Source organism: Nanorana parkeri, unplaced genomic scaffold (genome assembly GCF_000935625.1).
Source record: "Nanorana parkeri isolate BGI_ZX_2015 unplaced genomic scaffold, ASM93562v1 scaffold192, whole genome shotgun sequence".
Taxonomy (NCBI): Eukaryota; Metazoa; Chordata; class Amphibia; order Anura; family Dicroglossidae; genus Nanorana; species Nanorana parkeri.
Window position 1 is genome coordinate 878,470 of NW_017306460.1, and position 17,445 is coordinate 895,914.

A 17,445-nucleotide genomic window follows, 5' to 3' on the forward strand; every position below is an offset into this window, starting at 1 on the left:
TCAGTATTCTAGTATATTCTGTGTTACTAGAAACAGATAAGATTGGTCCTCTTTAATGGCTAGTAGGGCTCAGAGACAAATATTTAATTGGTACTGTGTTCTCAGTAACTACCAGATCCATCAATTCAAGCTGCATAAAACACAAGGCCTCAATTATATATCACAGTACGTGATGAGCTGGGTATTGGTGCAAACCAACTTCACCTAAGCCCGCCTAAAACTGTGACCAACACACCCCCTTCTGGCCCAGTCAGTGGCGACGGGCACATTCTCCACCCCGCAGCTATACATCACAAAGTGGTGAAGATTGCTGCCGTTGATCGGGCCGGGAGGGGGTTGTATTGGTCACAGTTTTGAGCAGCCTTGGGCAAACTCATGGGAAATGGGTCTACACCAAGCCCAAGCTCATCACAATATTTGCAAGCACTCTTACAATTTATGCTTCACTGCCAATTGAAATGTATGTATAGACAGAACTTTATTTTTCGTTTTGGATATAGTAGAGAAGGGATAAACCCGGTCAGTTTCTTTTTTTGCTGTCAGTTCCAGTTTCTGTCCCAAAGATGCAACAGGAAGAGGAAATCTCTACAAAGTAGGTGGAAATCCTCTCTTAGACAGCCATCACCAAAACAGGTGTCCCCATGGGAAGATTTACCCTCGCCTCTTCCAGTGACTACTGTAACATTTTGGATTTCTCATCACATTCTGTTTTGGCGATAGTGGTCACTAGGACATACAGAGAGAGTGATTCTCAATGGGGACACAGCAATGAAGCATTGACAGGAGTTCTAATCTTTCCCTACTAGTTTTGGCTTTACATAGACTAAGTTACATAGAGATCTACTCCCCAGTACAAAAAAAAAAACCACTTCAAATTGTAAGAAATTGCTCATATTTTGGGATGCTTCTTTGATCATTCTGTGTTTGTTCTCATCTCTTCCCAGTAAAGGGAAATGTTTTTCTTCTGCAGATGTGTTGCACAAGAACACATCCCAAGTCTACCAAATAAAAAAGGTAGCAGAGGGCATGTGACTATATGGAAGAATACAGGTGAAGAGATCTGCCCTTGTTCAGCCAATCTATACTAGAGATATTTCACAGCATCACTTCATCTCACCAGCAGGACGTCTGGCTCTTGTTTTTCAAGCTTCTCTTTTAGATGCCAGTTCTCTTCTCTTAAACTTTCCAGAGCTGTCAGTGAAACCTAGACATCAGAACAAGAAGAACTGTGAATCCAAACAGGACAAAGTGTGTGAATAATCCACACAATGTATGGAAGGTATCAAATATTAAGGGGTAATAAACAAGCAATGAGGGGAAAGCAGGTCACCAGGACAGAAAGACACTGATGGTAAAAAAAAACTAGGAGGTGCAACGAAATGAAAATTTCAAAACCAAAAAACTAAACTAAAATAAAATTAAAAAATGTCAGGCCAAAAGTGAAACTTTTTTATTTTAACTTTTTCACATTTTTAAATATTTTATTTTTTATTTATAAACTTTGTAATTTTTTTAAATTTTTATTAAATATTTTTATCATTTACTTTTAGGGGCTTTGGGGAGATAGTAGTGGTCTAAATAGAAAAAAGAGATTAAGAACACAGAGCCCTCAATCTCTTTTTCTGTATCCCCTGTTATCAATGAACAGGAATTCTCTATACTGAGTGTTCCTGATCATTCATAACATGAGGACATAGTATGGTTACTATAACCACAATCATGAATGTACAGGAGGTGATGTAGATCACTTCCCATTCATTCATAATTAAGGATGTAGTAATCATACCATGTCCTCAATTAGTTACACTGACTGCTTGTACCCGCTCTCTATCCTGACACGCTGTCACAGGGGGCTGAGCGAGATGAGCTCAGCCTCCTGTGACAGCGCGGGCCGTCTCCGCCCACACACACTACTCTACCGATATGTGATAGAAGGCTGAGCGGTGTGGGAGGAGAGATGCCGGCCGCTCACAGCGCTCTCTTCCAGCAGTGCTCTGCCGCCTGTCACAGTTTTTCTCCTCCCTGCTGGGACACAAAGCAGTGCCCAGCGGGGAGGAGAGAACAGGATGCACCGATGTATGAGCCAGAAAATGGCACTTCCGGCATTATGCCAAAAGTGCAATTTTCGGCCGATAACGTTTCGGCGGCCAATATATCGGTGCATCCCTATAAAAAAAACTTCACAGAAGTCCAACCTTTAAAAAAAAAAAAGTGTCCACATTACAGAGACTTCCCTTCATTTTGACCTTTCACCAGGACAGAAAATGAGGAAGAATTTCCAGCTGCGTCGGCAATAAAAACCAAAGACAAGTCCTAACCTCCCCCTACTCTATCCAAAACAAATGCTAGTAATTTCTACACTTTGATTTTAGTTGAATCTCCAACTGCAGGCTATTGTACCCAAACAGTCGGCACCCATGGCTGTCTGAATACCCGAAAAAAAAGTATCGTGGGTGACCTGCACTCCATACAGCGTCATGACCTTACAAGATGGTGGGGCTCGTAACGATGGCATGGATGGTGCCATGTGGAACTCCAAAGTGAAGATCAGATAATCCGCACCACACACGTAGTAGACTCTTTGATCGTTATTCATTTATTTTATTAGGTTGTTGTACCATTTTGTCATAAAACGCCAACTTTTCTGGGCCACGCAGGGTCCCTTTTTCAGGGTGACTATGCCTCCCTGAAGAATGGAACCCTGTGGGGCCTTGAAACTTTAGTGTTTTATGACAAAATCTGTCGACAGCCTAATACATTAATTGAATAAGGATCTAAGAGTCTACTACGTGTGTGCTGCGGGTTATCTGATCTTCACTTTGAATACCCAAACAGTCATTGCAGCTGATTGGCTACAGTCAATGCCCAGTCAACAATTTTCCACCAAGCTCCTTTGATTTTTCATTTGAAGCTTGTTGAGCTGGGTGATGCAGACAGGGCCAATCACATTTCGGGTGATTCCTGCTGCATTTGGCTAAATATGAGACATGTATGGAAACTTAAAAAAAAAAAAACTGGCTGGAATTGTGTATAAAAATAAACTGATTACAAACTTCCACACAATTCAAAGCATATAATAAGAATCACGAGTTACTTTTACTGACAACCAAACGATCCAGAAATGCATACAAATAGGCAATAAAAGAGATTTGTAAATCCCATGATGTTTCCACAGCTATCAGCCATTACCTTACGCTCTGCAGCTTCCCTGTCCGCTCTGTCCTTCTCCACCTGCACCCTCCTCTCCCAATCTTTGACTGTATTGCTGGAGGAGACGATGTCCCTCTGGTGCAGTTCTTGCGTCAGCTGAGAGATCTCCTTCTTCATCCCATCCAGAACACTGCTGTATGACAGTTCGGCCTGGGAGAGCTGACTCTTCAACTGTTACAGGAAACATTGGGGACTTCCATGTATTTATTTTGTTATTCATTTTTTTTCTTTAACGTTTATTAAGAAATGATTGATACAAACATTACTTGCACAAGTTAGTTATCATGGTGTGAACTACATTATTGGGCAGACACAGAAGAATATCCTAGAGTAACTTAACAGTTGACATTTTGTATAAAAGTGGTTACCAATAAATAAATGCTAAGTCGCAACTGAAGGAATGATAATATTAAAGTCTACCATGTCCGTTGCCCATGTGATAGGACTGGTTGTCTTAGCAGCCAATCACAAAGCACCAGCGCTGTCACATGGGAAGATGACAGGCAAGTCACATGCTCCCCATACCTGAAAGTACTTGGTATACTTCTTCACTCCTGATGGCTGCGGTGTGGTAGGGGAGCGAAGAGAAGGTAACTATTGTTAAAGGGGTCATAATTAAAGCTGAATTGCTGGCAGATTAATACACAAACTAATCATGTTCAGGTTTTTGCAATCCTCAGTGCAGTAGAGCTTATGTTGGCAAAGGGGGAAGCAGCAAAAGACAGCTAATCAGGTTTGCTGCACCGCAAGCTGATAGAAGAAGAAAGCAGGGTGATGAGTTCATCAACCCGTTGCTTTCCCTTTTGCTGTCACAGACTGGGAGAAAAGATAAGACCTTTAAAAAAAAAAAAAAATGTTATATATATATATATATTTTTTTTAAATAACCCCATGGCTTTGTGGGGTCTCACCAGGGTAGCAGATTTTGCCTTGTACACACATGCGATGACTCACCGGCCCAAGAGTGAGGAGGAGACTCAGCCCAAGTGATTCCGTCAGGTAACAAAGGGAAGGGGGAGGAGTCTGTCCATTACGTCACCGGACTCCTCCCTCCTTCACTTCGTTACCCATCACGGACAACTACATCACCCGACTCCTCCCCCCTTCCCTTCGTTAGCCGACAGAGCCACTCGGGGAAGGGGGGAGGAGTCCGGTGACGTCGATGTCCGTGACGTCACCGGATCTCCGACGGAAGACCCGGAAGCCGGCGGAGAGGTGAGTAACTTTGATCGATCAAAGAAATTAACGATTTATTGACGGCACACCAGAAAATATCACACAGTGGTTGAAAAACGCTGCTCTAGTCAATGTCTGACTCAATTATTTATCCTGCACCGTACTTACTATACTCCCTTGAAGATGTTTAGATGGGGTAGAAAGGAGACTGGGAACTGTCCTAGATGTAGGAGTGAGGAAGCTAATTTGATCCATATGCTTTGGAGATGCCCTAAACTGTTTAGATATTGGGAAGGTATAATTTATTTTATTAATCGAGTACTCAAAGTTAAGTTACCCCTGGAGCCCAGAGTCTGTCTCCTAAACTATGTTGAAGAAGAACAGATCCTGGGACCCATGGACATCATTATAAGACTGTTGTTCCTAGGAAGAAAAATGATTGCCTTTAAAGGGACATCCCCCATTTTAGCTTTAGTTGTATTTTAGTCATCTGAATTCTTTTAGTTTTAGTCTAGTTTTGTCAACTAAAATCTAATGGGTTTATTTAAAGTGTAATCCATTATTTAAGCAATTCTCTAGAATTTCCAAACTCATCATATACTGTAGTAAACCTCTATTAACCTGTTATTACTTATGGTATTCAGGTTTGAACATGCAGTACAGACACAGATTTAGCCATTGTGATATAGATGGTCTTTATCTATCACGTCCGAACGCGATACAAAACGGCCTACACCCAAAGAAGTACATGTACTTCTTTGGGGCGTTTTGGTCTCGCGTTTCCATTGGGATACAGCCAAGTAGCCCTCGGAAACGCACATATTCAATACGCCTAGGTGTGAACCCAGCCTTAAAGTTAAATAAAACAAGTTTTATACGATTTGGAAGTGGGGATGGAGAAGTAAATGGGTGTGAGGGAGGGAACAAGTCTGAGAAGGCTGTAACATAGTGCTAACTTGCTAGGAAGATGGGAGGAAAAACAGTAACCGATGGGAGGAGTATTCTCTGCGGTTTGCAGGGCGTTGATCCAGGCGGCAGGGAGGCCAATGGAGCCTGTTTCTCAGCCTATCCAGCTGCTGAAAGAGTCAGGGGACAAGGGCTTTGGCGGAGCTCCAAAAGAACCCGAAGTCCAAATAGGTAAATGCAACAGCCCCTCCCATTTTCGCCGTGTTTTTGTTAGTCGATGGACATTACAATGTATTTATTAAGTCCTATCAACTTAGTTTTTGTTTAGTTTTCATTTAGTTTTTGTGACTGAAAACATGCAGCCTACAAAAACATTATACATATGAAGGGAATTTATCAAAACTCAAGCAGACAAAATCTGGAGCAGTTGAACAGGGCAACCAGCTTCTCTCTTAAGTTTGTTCAGTTAAGATTTGGTTGCCGTGCACAGCTGCTAAAGATTTTGTCTGCTCCAGTTTTGATAAATTACCCTCACTGTACACACACACACACGCACGCACGCACGCACGCACGCACGCACGCACGCATCGGTATATCCAGTCATTTGCCTGCAGGTCAGCTTTGAAGTCAACATGTTGTTTTGACTTACATTGCACTTATACTGGAAGAACCAAGCGCAGCACCTACCTCTCCTACATGACCCCTTGCAGATTAATGTCTACTAATGAATAATAGGTTCACTCTACCAGAGTAAATACTATGCAGAGCTATCAGGGATTCTCTGTAACCCTGCAATGCTACACCTTTACTCCATTCTTTAGTAGAGATCTGAGGGAAGGTAGCTTATATTTCTCCCATCTTGGCATGATTACAGCACACATATAGAATGGCAATGAGGAATACATATGATACCAAAGTACAGAGAACCCTCACTCACCTTCTTAATTTCTGTCCAGCATTTCTTGTGCTCTTCTTCTAGCAGTTGCCTTGATTCAGCCTTCTCCTTAATCTCTTTAGCAAGCTTCTGGCATTGGAGTGTCACGGATTCAATATGGCTTTCTAGTCGGCTCACTTCATCCTGTAGCCTCTGCTCATTTAAATGGCTAATGGACAATTGAGAGCGCAGTACATCCACCTCCGTACGCCCATCGGAGAGCCGGGTTCCTTTCAATCTTTCTTCTAATGATCTGCAATCCAGTCATAAAAACCATGAAGGCATTCCATCTGCTTAACTGTTAAAAATACACGACGACTGTCCCGCACACCATAAAAAGATTATATAAAACAAGTGAACTTATTAAGAGGTGTGTCTACAGGTGCCCATACACCTGACGATTATCGTACAATAATTGCAGGTGATCCCGCGATCATATGATAATCGGCAAGTGTATGGGCAGCGTGCGACCGCATCTACTGTACGGTCGCACGACTTTGGTCTTCCTAGCACGTTGGAAAACCCGCAGAAAATTGTACGATTTTTGGCAGGTTGGTAGCATGCTCAGAAGACAAATGCCGCACAGGCCGGTGTGCGCAAGAGCACACTGCCCGCTCACCACTGCAATCATCGGGCGATCGCAAGTACAATCTGCCTGTCCAAGATGGGCAGGTCGTACGAAATTTTAATGACCTTACAACTATCGCACAACGAAAGTCGTGCGATGGTTGTAAGGTGTATGGACAGCTTTAGACTAAGCTGTAACTGATGAATTTACATACAGCTGCCATCTGCGGAATCTTGCCACTGGCAGCTGTCACTCCCTGGCTGAAGCTATTCAAGTGCCGTGTGCTTACAATACAATTAAAAAAAAAAAGTGGTCTTATGAAAAGATGTTTGCCATGAAAAATAACTCATATCCTATATTCCTTTCAGCTTGGAGAAAATGGATTGTACATCCATACTGCATTGTTTTATCTCAAATATTGCCTGACGCATAACTGGTCCATACCTTGTCTTCCCTCCTTCCTCCCCTCCTCTCTTTCCACTTGTTTTGTCATCCCCCCTTCCTCCTAACCTCCCTATAAATGGAAATGATATTGCAAAGCATACTGTATCCTGGATGTTAAGTTGGTTATGTTATATGCATTTTGTTATGTATGCTTCACTTGACTTCAATAAAGAACTATTGAAAGTAAAAAAAAAAAAAAGTGGGAAAAAAAATCATTTTGTTTCGGCCTGACAAATTCTGGTGCAGGAGATGCGTTACAGCGTGATCGCCCGCACTGGAACGCATGCAGTTTTGTTCTGAAGTAAACCTTGTTTGTAACACTGCATTTGTGTATTTCATTTTAATTTAAAGATGGTATCTAATTTTTTATCCGATTAATCGAAAAAATTAATCGGCCAACTAATCGGTTATGAAAATAATCATTAGTTGCAGCTCTACCTGAAACTATGTACTACATGTTTTCCTAAAATCCATGAAAAAAAAAAACAGGTCAACGGCAGAAGCGATTTCCAACAACCTTGACTCCCCATTCATATAAAAACTCACCTGATGCTGTTCTCCCTTTCTCTCAGTGTCTCGTTCACCCTGCAAACCTCTCTGTGTAGCTCTTCCTTCTGTGCTTTAGAGCCCTGCAGGAAGTCAGTCTGAGCTTGTATGGTCACCCGCAGCTCTGCTTTCTCCTCTTGGAGGACCTGTATTGAGGTTTGTAAATGATCAGAATGAAACGTTGAACTACAATAAAAGTGGCCTACTCAGCTATTCCCATTCTGAGGGAAGTCCATTAATTAAAAACGTTTCTTAAAATTTGTTTTGGAATAATAATGAATTTTACAAGTATTGTATTTTGTGGTTTTTCTCTAGATGTGTTGACAGTTTGGGGTGAGGACGAGCCTATGCTTGGCATCTATACCTGGTCGACAGGGGGAGTGTCCACTATACAGGACAAGAAGAACAGGAAGCTTTTACTTGGAACTTTTTACTACTTTTTTCTCATTTCACATCTATTTTCCGTGTGTCAGACAGAACAAGAAATGAGGAATAATCTCCCCTTTTGTTTATCTGATGGCCAGAGGAATTCCCCCCGCCTCCCTCTTTATATCAGGGGCACATGCAGCAATAAATACAAATTTTATGGCACACTCAGGAAGGTCCAAAACTTCTCTTGGGCTTTAACTGCTGTCAATGTCCCCACGAGGGAGATTCCCAGGACCTCCTTACTTCCTTTCCAGATGACAATGTCAGAGAAAACAAGAAGAGAAATGAAATCTCTTCAATGACTGCACAGGCAACATTTAAAATCTGACAAAGATCACACAAACCTTCTCAATTCTATCCAAAAATATGTAAAACTGTTCAACATTTAAAGGGTTTTCTCATTGCCCCCAAAAGAATCAATCTTGGTAATCACTAGCCATCCCGCATATCTGCATAATGTTCACAAGACTGTTGTCCTCCTTGTTATGAGCCAGATGAGCAATTCCCATTTGTCTCCACATTTCCAGTAGTTATAGGAAGAGAAGCCACAGAAATATAAATGGACACAGGAGAGTTGTGTGAGGAAGGTCTTTGGTTTAATATATTACTATCATAGCAGAGACCAGAGAAGCAGTGGCACAGGGGCCAAAACATGCTCACCTTTATGGTGTGCTGAGCCTGCTCCAGTTCCTTCTCTGCTCTCTCCTGCCCAGCACTTGAAGACTCTAGCTGCTGCTTCAGACTCTCTACTTCCCCTTCTTTGGCACAAAGGCTATCATTAGCACGTGACAGCTGACCACTGAGATGATGGACTTCTGATCGGCCAGCCAAGCTGGTTTGCTCCAGCATCTGCTTACGGCTTTGGGATTGCTGCTGCAGATTGAGATAGGGTAACAGTCAGGTACAAACAAATCAATTACTCTGAAATCCGGCAGGGTGAATCACAGGCACACTTTGCTAAAAGAAACCTGTACGGAGAGGAATACATACACAACCATAGCTGAACTGACATACATTACCTCAGACATCACTGGCTCCTTGCATTTACTCGGCAATGACTCAAAGTACTGATGCCATGGAAAGTCAGCCAGCTAGCATTTTATGAAGGAGGTCAACTACGGCAGTCTACATATTTCTTACTGTATAAGTTTCCTAAAATGAACTAATGAGGACATAAATATAGGAACTGTCATAGCTGACTTGTTGACCAGCATGAAAGACAGAAACTAGTACTTTCAGAAAGAGGTCAGCAGTCATGTCCCACACATTTCTCTCAATACAGGTCTCATGCACCTTTGTTGCAGTTACACTTAAATAGTAATCCCCTTAACCCTCTTCCAGTCTTATACTTTCCTGTCGCTGATCCAGTGAGACATCTCCTATAAGATCAAACAGTCACTTGTCAAAATTCCACTGCCTTGTGGGGAAAGAAAATCTAATAGTATGAAAGCTCTAAACCCCATCGCAAATAAAGAAGTCAATGGCGTCCCTGTGTGTACCTGGTATATTTCAGCCTGTTCTCCCAGTGTCCTGCGCTGAGCTTCCAATGCTGCCAGCTGCTGCTGATATAGAAGACGCTGCTTCTCCCAGTCCAGAGACCTCTGGCGGAATTCCTAGGAAGAGACAACAAATCCATTGCGAAACAACAGATAGAAACGTAGACAGAACAATTGCAAGCTCACTATAAATGCCGCAATCCCCCAAAAAGATGACAGACAATAGGAGAACCTTTGTTTCTTTTGCTTAAAATATTCCTGCCAATAACTAAGAAACTAGAACTATGTATACAAAACTTTTGTACTATGTAGAATGGTGTCCCACTATTCCTAGTCTGGTCTATGGGTTACAGCCAGTCCACCGAGTATAGCTGATTCAATTAATGCAATCTGTGCTTTGTTTGGTCCATGTACACAGAACAATGTAAAACAAACTGCATGCTGTCCTCTGTCCATGTACAAGAAACTACACACTATCCTTGGTTTGGTCCATGCACACAAAACAATGTACCGTAATTTGCAAAAAAAAGACCCAAAAGTAGGCCTGTGTATCAGCAGTAATATTAAGTAATATGTATACCAAGTATGTTCTAAACTGCCTTCTTATTTAAAGATGATCTTACAGTAGAATGTAAGGTCAGCTTATAATGTCAGGGTCACTTGCTGACAGCATGTCTAAGTGTACAAAGAGTTCAATCTTTACCATACCTTTGTCTTCTGCCCCCGATGCCTAGGTGATGGTGATACCATTCCCCTTCTGCCGAGATCCCAGGGAGCACAGAGCAGCCCAAATCTCATGAGACAATGCTCTTATACTGGACCGGAGTGTCTTCTTGCAAAATTTGGGCAGCTCTGCATTCCATAGGAATCTCCCGGAAAGGACATCACACGTCACAATGCGGAACATGGGGGTAAGGGAAGTATAAAATCTTTTTTCTTTAGGAGTACATTTTGGACATATTATCAGCAGGTGACATTTACAGGGGTCAGCGGGCTGGACATTAGAAGCAGAACTTGCATTGTATTGCAAGATCCATCTCAAGCTAGATGAGATGGGCCCTAGGGCAGAACTGATGAGCTGCCAGTTCAGGACTCTTAAATTCCACACTGTGTACTCGGACCAAACCAGCGATGTCACAAAAGCGGAAACTGTATAACGTTTTAATGCTTAATGGAACAGAATCAGATTTGATGGTTTCACTTTTTTTTCTTTGAAGTTTTCTCACCTCCAGCCTTCTTGTCAGCCGGCTGACCTCGGACTTCTCTTCTTCCGCTTTGCCTTTCACCTCCAACCTATGGTGTCGTCTCTGAACCTTCTCATATGACCTTTTCAGTTTATTAAGCTTTGGACAGAAGACAAAATTAAAGGGTTCCATGTTTAAATTAGGTCACTTTTAAGAAAACCTGGAACGGATCTATTTTTTAGTAAAAATAAATAAATCATATATTAAAAAAAGGGTCAGTAAATCTAAGCACCAGAGGTGCCAGACTATGAAAACCACTTGTCAAACAATCAGTAGATTCAAAGACACAGGAGATGGCTGTAACATGCAAAACTTAAAGTGACATTAAACCCTCAGATTTTTTAACATAAAACAATACTGTAATGTGCGCCTTACTGTAATCCATGGTAGTTTCCCTTCTCTTTGCTGCTCTTCCTTTTAAATCTGTATCTGTTCTCATGCTGGGCAGAACTTCTGTTTTGCAGCAGACTGCCTTGTCTCAGGAATGGATACATGGTGTCTGTGTATCCGTTTGTAACCTGAGCCAGCACTACAGGAAGAGGCCCTGAGCTGAAAAGGGAAGTTCTCCCCAAGCATGAGAAGACATGAGGATTTAAAAGGAAAATCTGAGCTTGGATTGGCCCCTCCCCCCATGGTCCCCTGTGTGATGGGAAACCTCACAGACCAATAGGAAGCCTCCCTATACCTAGAGTGCTTAGTGCAGAACTCTGGGCATAATTATTCTTAACCCTTGCAGTGGGTCTAGCCCTGCACTCCAAAGGTAAGTGTTCATTTCAGTATAGGGAGGGAGATACAAATATATTCACCTGAACCTCGGAGCCAGCTGACTGCTACCCCAGTCCCTGCCGCCTGTCCCCTGCAGCAATGGGATGTCATTCGGCATACTCATGTCCTATATACTGTATAGGACGCGATTACTCACAGGACCTTAGAACACTGAAGCGGATGGGGAGAGAAGTTGTAGGAACCATTCTATTAGACATATATATATAGAAATGTCACCAGCACACCAAATCCTTTTAGGATAACAAAATGTTCATTTATTTGCAGTTCCTTGTCAGAAAAACAATTCTAGCAGACAGCCGGCTCCAAGGTTCAGGTGAATATAGGTTTGTTGAGTGCCTCACTAGACTAAAATGAACAGTTAACCCTTGCGGTGCGGGGGTAGCCTCAATGCAAGGGTTAATACAAGTTTTGGCCAGAGTTCTTCTTTAAGGGAAGACGAGCTCTGAGAGTTGGATGTTCGGAAACATGATGACTGCAAGTGCTTGGGCAAAAATTTAAAGCAACGCTTTGCCGAGTAATGTATATTTGTTTTTTTCTGAATTAGTTATTAAAATAAAGCTTGAGTGTAATAATGCTTTCATGAATTCGCAGGTTTAGCATGAATAAGTTCTTTGGGAAATGGTAAAATGTAACAAGCCTCTTCCTGAAACTGTGTCAGTTGAGATTCGTAGGCTGCGGTCTTCTTGAGATTGCTCTCCTCCTGCTCTGCCAGCTGTTTTCTTACAGTCTTGATCTGCAGAATGAAAACAGGCGCATTCAATACCAACACAGGAAGAGGCCGAAAGCTGGTTACACACAGTCATGTGTTTCAGATGAAGACCATTTACCAGTCACTATGCAGTGTGATAGCTTATGTAACATATCAGAGACACAATTATTTAGGAAAACCTTTTCTATATAAAGCCTTTCCCATACGGGGGTGAATACGGCATCATGGCCACTAGATGGAGCTGAGGGTTATAGGAAACAAATCAACATCTTCTATGATTCTATGATCCTCAGCTCCATCCAGTGGCAATAATATGCATGAATTTCCATATCCATGCTTAACAGCGTGGAAAGACGATTCTCACCTCCAGGCTATTGTATTCTGCTGGCGCTTGCCGTTACCGGACTACCCAAACAGTGCCTGCATCTGACTGAATACAGACACTGGCTGATCATTTTCTGACTGGCTCCAAAATTTGAATGGAAATCCTAACTTTTTTTCTATCTAGGTGGTGCCAACCGCAGCTCGAATTTCAGATGATTCAGCAGGAAATTCCAGCTGTTGATAGCCAGCTTTAGTTACCATCATGGACAGGCTACTGCAAAAAAGGTCAAATAGAGCTCTACAGACAGTTCACCAAAATGAACTGGTGACTGGTCCTTGTTCACAGATCATTATTACCCTACCAAGTCATTATAGTGTATAAACAACAGAGACACTCAATGAAGCTAAAATTCCATTTTACATTTTAAGCAATATGTACCATCAGTTATAATAATCCGAGCTCGCTGTCAATGGAAGCCATTTCTTTTGTATTGTGCATTCTCAGTAAGCAGAGCTCTCAGCTCATTTTCACATTTCTCAGTTGACATTTACCTCCCATGGTACCATTGGTTACAGAGCTCAGTAAGCTCAGGCTAACATTTACCAATCCAAGTGAAAAAAACTCAGAGCTGTGATTTACACCCCTACCCTCCCCTCCCCACCCATCCTCCTCTTTGCATAGAGCAAAGACTCATCCACCTTACTAACTGTTCAGTGTCTGCCGCCCCTCTCTGCCAATCTCTCCACTGGCTTCCAACAAATACAATTCAAAATACTAACAACAACATACAAAGCCATCTACAACTCTGCCTCCAGCTATATCACCAACCTCATCTCAAAATATCACCCAAAGCTTCCTCTCCGCTCTTTTAATCCAGCTCTATCATCACCTCCTCCCATGCTTACCTCAAGGACTTCTCCACAGTGTCTTTCATCCTCTGGAACTCCCCACCCCAATCTGTCCTCTTATCCCCTACTCAGTGCACCCTTAGGCAATCCTTGAACAAACTTCTCTTCAGGGAAGCCTATCCCACCCAGACATAATAACTTCATGTTTACTCCTTCCATTAATTCATCCCACATAATGATCACCTTTTGTATCATGTCCCTCTTGATAGATTGTAAGCGCTCACAAGCAGGGCCCTCCTAACCCTCCTGTATTGAAATTGTATTGCAACTGTAATGTCTTCCTTATATTGGAAAATGCTGTGCAAACTGTTGGTACTATATAAATTGTGAACAACAACAATAGCAGAGCTTAGTCCAAGGTTTCACTTAGGCCTTGTTCACACCAAGCGCGGAGCAGATCCGGACCAGAGCAGGTGCAGACCGGATCAAAACTGCGTCCAATGTATTCCTATGGTATTTTGACCTCCAGTTCACATTGCAGCGTGCGGATCCAGACCGGATGAAAAAAATGCGGCAAGCCCTATTTTACCAGCTCTGGATCTGGTCTGGAACGCATCAAAAACGCATGCAAGTGCCTGAAAGCCCATGTTAAACTTAAAAAAAAAAAAACGGCCCTAAACGCATCTAAAACACGGCACAGCCCACTACCCACTACACTGCGTGTGCAGAAACCTGGCCGGATCTGGTCTGCATTTGGTGTGAACAAGGCCTTAAAGACAACATGTCTAAAAGAAGATGGCTCCTGCTGTCACAGCTCATCCTCTTTAGAAAACCTGAGGTGCTCTGAGAAACCTTTGTCCTGTATTAAACGTGTATTTGTAAAACGATGATTTTATGTATGTAATGAAAAAAACAAGTTTGCACATGGGCCAACCAGAGTTGTTTTACTAAGACATTGATCAGAATCTATGGAGATTTTAATTTAAAATGCAGAACCCATTTAGCAGTCAGAAATGGTAGGATTACCTCCTGGCTCAGTCGTTCTTCTCGAGCTCTAGAGGTATTTAATTCCTGCTCCCGGAGCTGTAAAAGTGTATTGAGGGTCTCATTATGGGCTTCCCACTCAGCCTTCTTATGCTCCAACATGATGTCAATCTGCCTCATGAGTTCTTGCAACTCCGCTTCACAGGAACTATAAAGTGCCCTGACACAAGGAAAGAAAAAAAATGATGTTAGTGTAGAAAAATGTGGACATGAACAACATAGCAAAAGATTGGAGCAATATTATCAGTGGAAGTAACCAACGCCAGTCCAACACATTGCTCATGAGAAAAGCCTTGTCCAGTCAATGCTGGAAGAAAAAAAAAAGAAAAAAAAAGGAGTAGCATTTGTCAGCCTCCATGTTACTACTGGACACACCATTTCTTATTAATATGGATCACTAAGAATGGTAAAAACCAAGAGTAAAGGCTTATTTAGTGTCTGCAGCTGGCATTGGCAACCTACAGCACACATGTTCAAGTGCGCACGCAATGGCTTTTTCACTGGCACCTGAAGCAACGCTGCCATAAGCTGTAATTAATAACTCACAAGGGTGTTGATTACAAAGCCTGGCCTGCCCATGGCTCACCCACCTTCCTGATGTTTCTGGCCACATAAGCCTGCCTGGGGCTGAGCATAAAGGTGTGTGGAAGAAGCCCACCTGCCTACAGGTGAAACTCGAATAATTAGAATATCCTGCAAAAGTAATTGCAGTAAGTGCTGCAAAAGGGGCCCAAACCAAGTACTGAGTACATATGCATGCTTGTACTTTTCAGAGGTCCGATATTGTTCTATGTACAATCCTTGTTTTATTGATTGCATGTAATAATCTACTTTTTTGAGGTTGTGGATTTGGGGTTCTTGGGGTTTTCATGAGCTGTAAGCCATAATCATCACAATTATGACAAATCACGGCTTGAACTATCTTGCTTTGCATGTAATGAGTCTATCGCATATATTAGTTTCACCTTTTAAGTTGCATTAGTGAAATAAATGAACTTTGACAGAGCTTAGTCCAAGGTTTCACTTAGGCCTTGTTCACACCAAGCGCGGAGCAGATCCGGACCAGAGCAGGTGCAGACCGGATCAAAACTGCGTCCAATGTATTCCTATGGTATTTTGACCTCCAGTTCACATTGCAGCGTGCGGATCCAGACCGGATGAAAAAAATGCGGCAAGCCCTATTTTACCAGCTCTGGATCTGGTCTGGAACGCATCAAAAACGCATGCAAGTGCCTGAAAGCCCATGTTAAACTTAAAAAAAAAAAAACGGCCCTAAACGCATCTAAAACACGGCACAGCCCACTACCCACTACACTGCGTGTGCAGAAACCTGGCCGGATCTGGTCTGCATTTGGTGTGAACAAGGCCTTAAAGACAACATGTCTAAAAGAAGATGGCTCCTGCTGTCACAGCTCATCCTCTTTAGAAAACCTGAGGTGCTCTGAGAAACCTTTGTCCTGTATTAAACGTGTATTTGTAAAACGATGATTTTATGTATGTAATGAAAAAAACAAGTTTGCACATGGGCCAACCAGAGTTGTTTTACTAAGACATTGATCAGAATCTATGGAGATTTTAATTTAAAATGCAGAACCCATTTAGCAGTCAGAAATGGTAGGATTACCTCCTGGCTCAGTCGTTCTTCTCGAGCTCTAGAGGTATTTAATTCCTGCTCCCGGAGCTGTAAAAGTGTATTGAGGGTCTCATTATGGGCTTCCCACTCAGCCTTCTTATGCTCCAACATGATGTCAATCTGCCTCATGAGTTCTTGCAACTCCGCTTCACAGGAACTATAAAGTGCCCTGACACAAGGAAAGAAAAAAAATGATGTTAGTGTAGAAAAATGTGGACATGAACAACATAGCAAAAGATTGGAGCAATATTATCAGTGGAAGTAACCAACGCCAGTCCAACACATTGCTCATGAGAAAAGCCTTGTCCAGTCAATGCTGGAAGAAAAAAAAAAGAAAAAAAAAGGAGTAGCATTTGTCAGCCTCCATGTTACTACTGGACACACCATTTCTTATTAATATGGATCACTAAGAATGGTAAAAACCAAGAGTAAAGGCTTATTTAGTGTCTGCAGCTGGCATTGGCAACCTACAGCACACATGTTCAAGTGCGCACGCAATGGCTTTTTCACTGGCACCTGAAGCAACGCTGCCATAAGCTGTAATTAATAACTCACAAGGGTGTTGATTACAAAGCCTGGCCTGCCCATGGCTCACCCACCTTCCTGATGTTTCTGGCCACATAAGCCTGCCTGGGGCTGAGCATAAAGGTGTGTGGAAGAAGCCCACCTGCCTACAGGTGAAACTCGAATAATTAGAATATCCTGCAAAAGTAATTGCAGTAAGTGCTGCAAAAGGGGCCCAAACCAAGTACTGAGTACATATGCATGCTTGTACTTTTCAGAGGTCCGATATTGTTCTATGTACAATCCTTGTTTTATTGATTGCATGTAATAATCTACTTTTTTGAGGTTGTGGATTTGGGGTTCTTGGGGTTTTCATGAGCTGTAAGCCATAATCATCACAATTATGACAAATCACGGCTTGAACTATCTTGCTTTGCATGTAATGAGTCTATCGCATATATTAGTTTCACCTTTTAAGTTGCATTAGTGAAATAAATGAACTTTGCACGATATTCTAATTATTCGAGTTTCACCTGTATACTCTTTTCCTATGCTTGGTGAAACTGCTGCAGCAGGTATATAAAACCCCTGCATTTCTAAAGGTGCAGGGTTTGGGGCTTATCTGAGGTTTAAAGGTGCTGGG

At 42.3% G+C, this 17,445-nt stretch overlaps 1 protein-coding gene across 1 annotated transcript in view; it reads right to left on the bottom strand.

Moving 5' to 3' along the window:
* CEP63 (centrosomal protein 63) overlaps positions 1 to 17,445 on the bottom strand; it is a 27,166-nt gene that overhangs the window by 4,115 nt on the left and 5,606 nt on the right. The window contains exons 2-13 of the mRNA XM_018555325.1: positions 16,290 to 16,467; positions 15,252 to 15,327; positions 14,927 to 14,972; positions 14,648 to 14,825; positions 12,377 to 12,472; positions 10,936 to 11,052; positions 9,713 to 9,826; positions 8,874 to 9,086; positions 7,785 to 7,930; positions 6,230 to 6,479; positions 3,190 to 3,381; positions 1,118 to 1,204 (exon numbers count right to left, since the gene is read on the bottom strand). Coding sequence (XP_018410827.1) covers positions 1,118 to 1,204; positions 3,190 to 3,381; positions 6,230 to 6,479; positions 7,785 to 7,930; positions 8,874 to 9,086; positions 9,713 to 9,826; positions 10,936 to 11,052; positions 12,377 to 12,472; positions 14,648 to 14,825; positions 14,927 to 14,972; positions 15,252 to 15,327; positions 16,290 to 16,467 — 1,693 coding nt within the window. The remainder of the gene's footprint in view (positions 1 to 1,117; positions 1,205 to 3,189; positions 3,382 to 6,229; positions 6,480 to 7,784; positions 7,931 to 8,873; positions 9,087 to 9,712; positions 9,827 to 10,935; positions 11,053 to 12,376; positions 12,473 to 14,647; positions 14,826 to 14,926; positions 14,973 to 15,251; positions 15,328 to 16,289; positions 16,468 to 17,445) is intronic.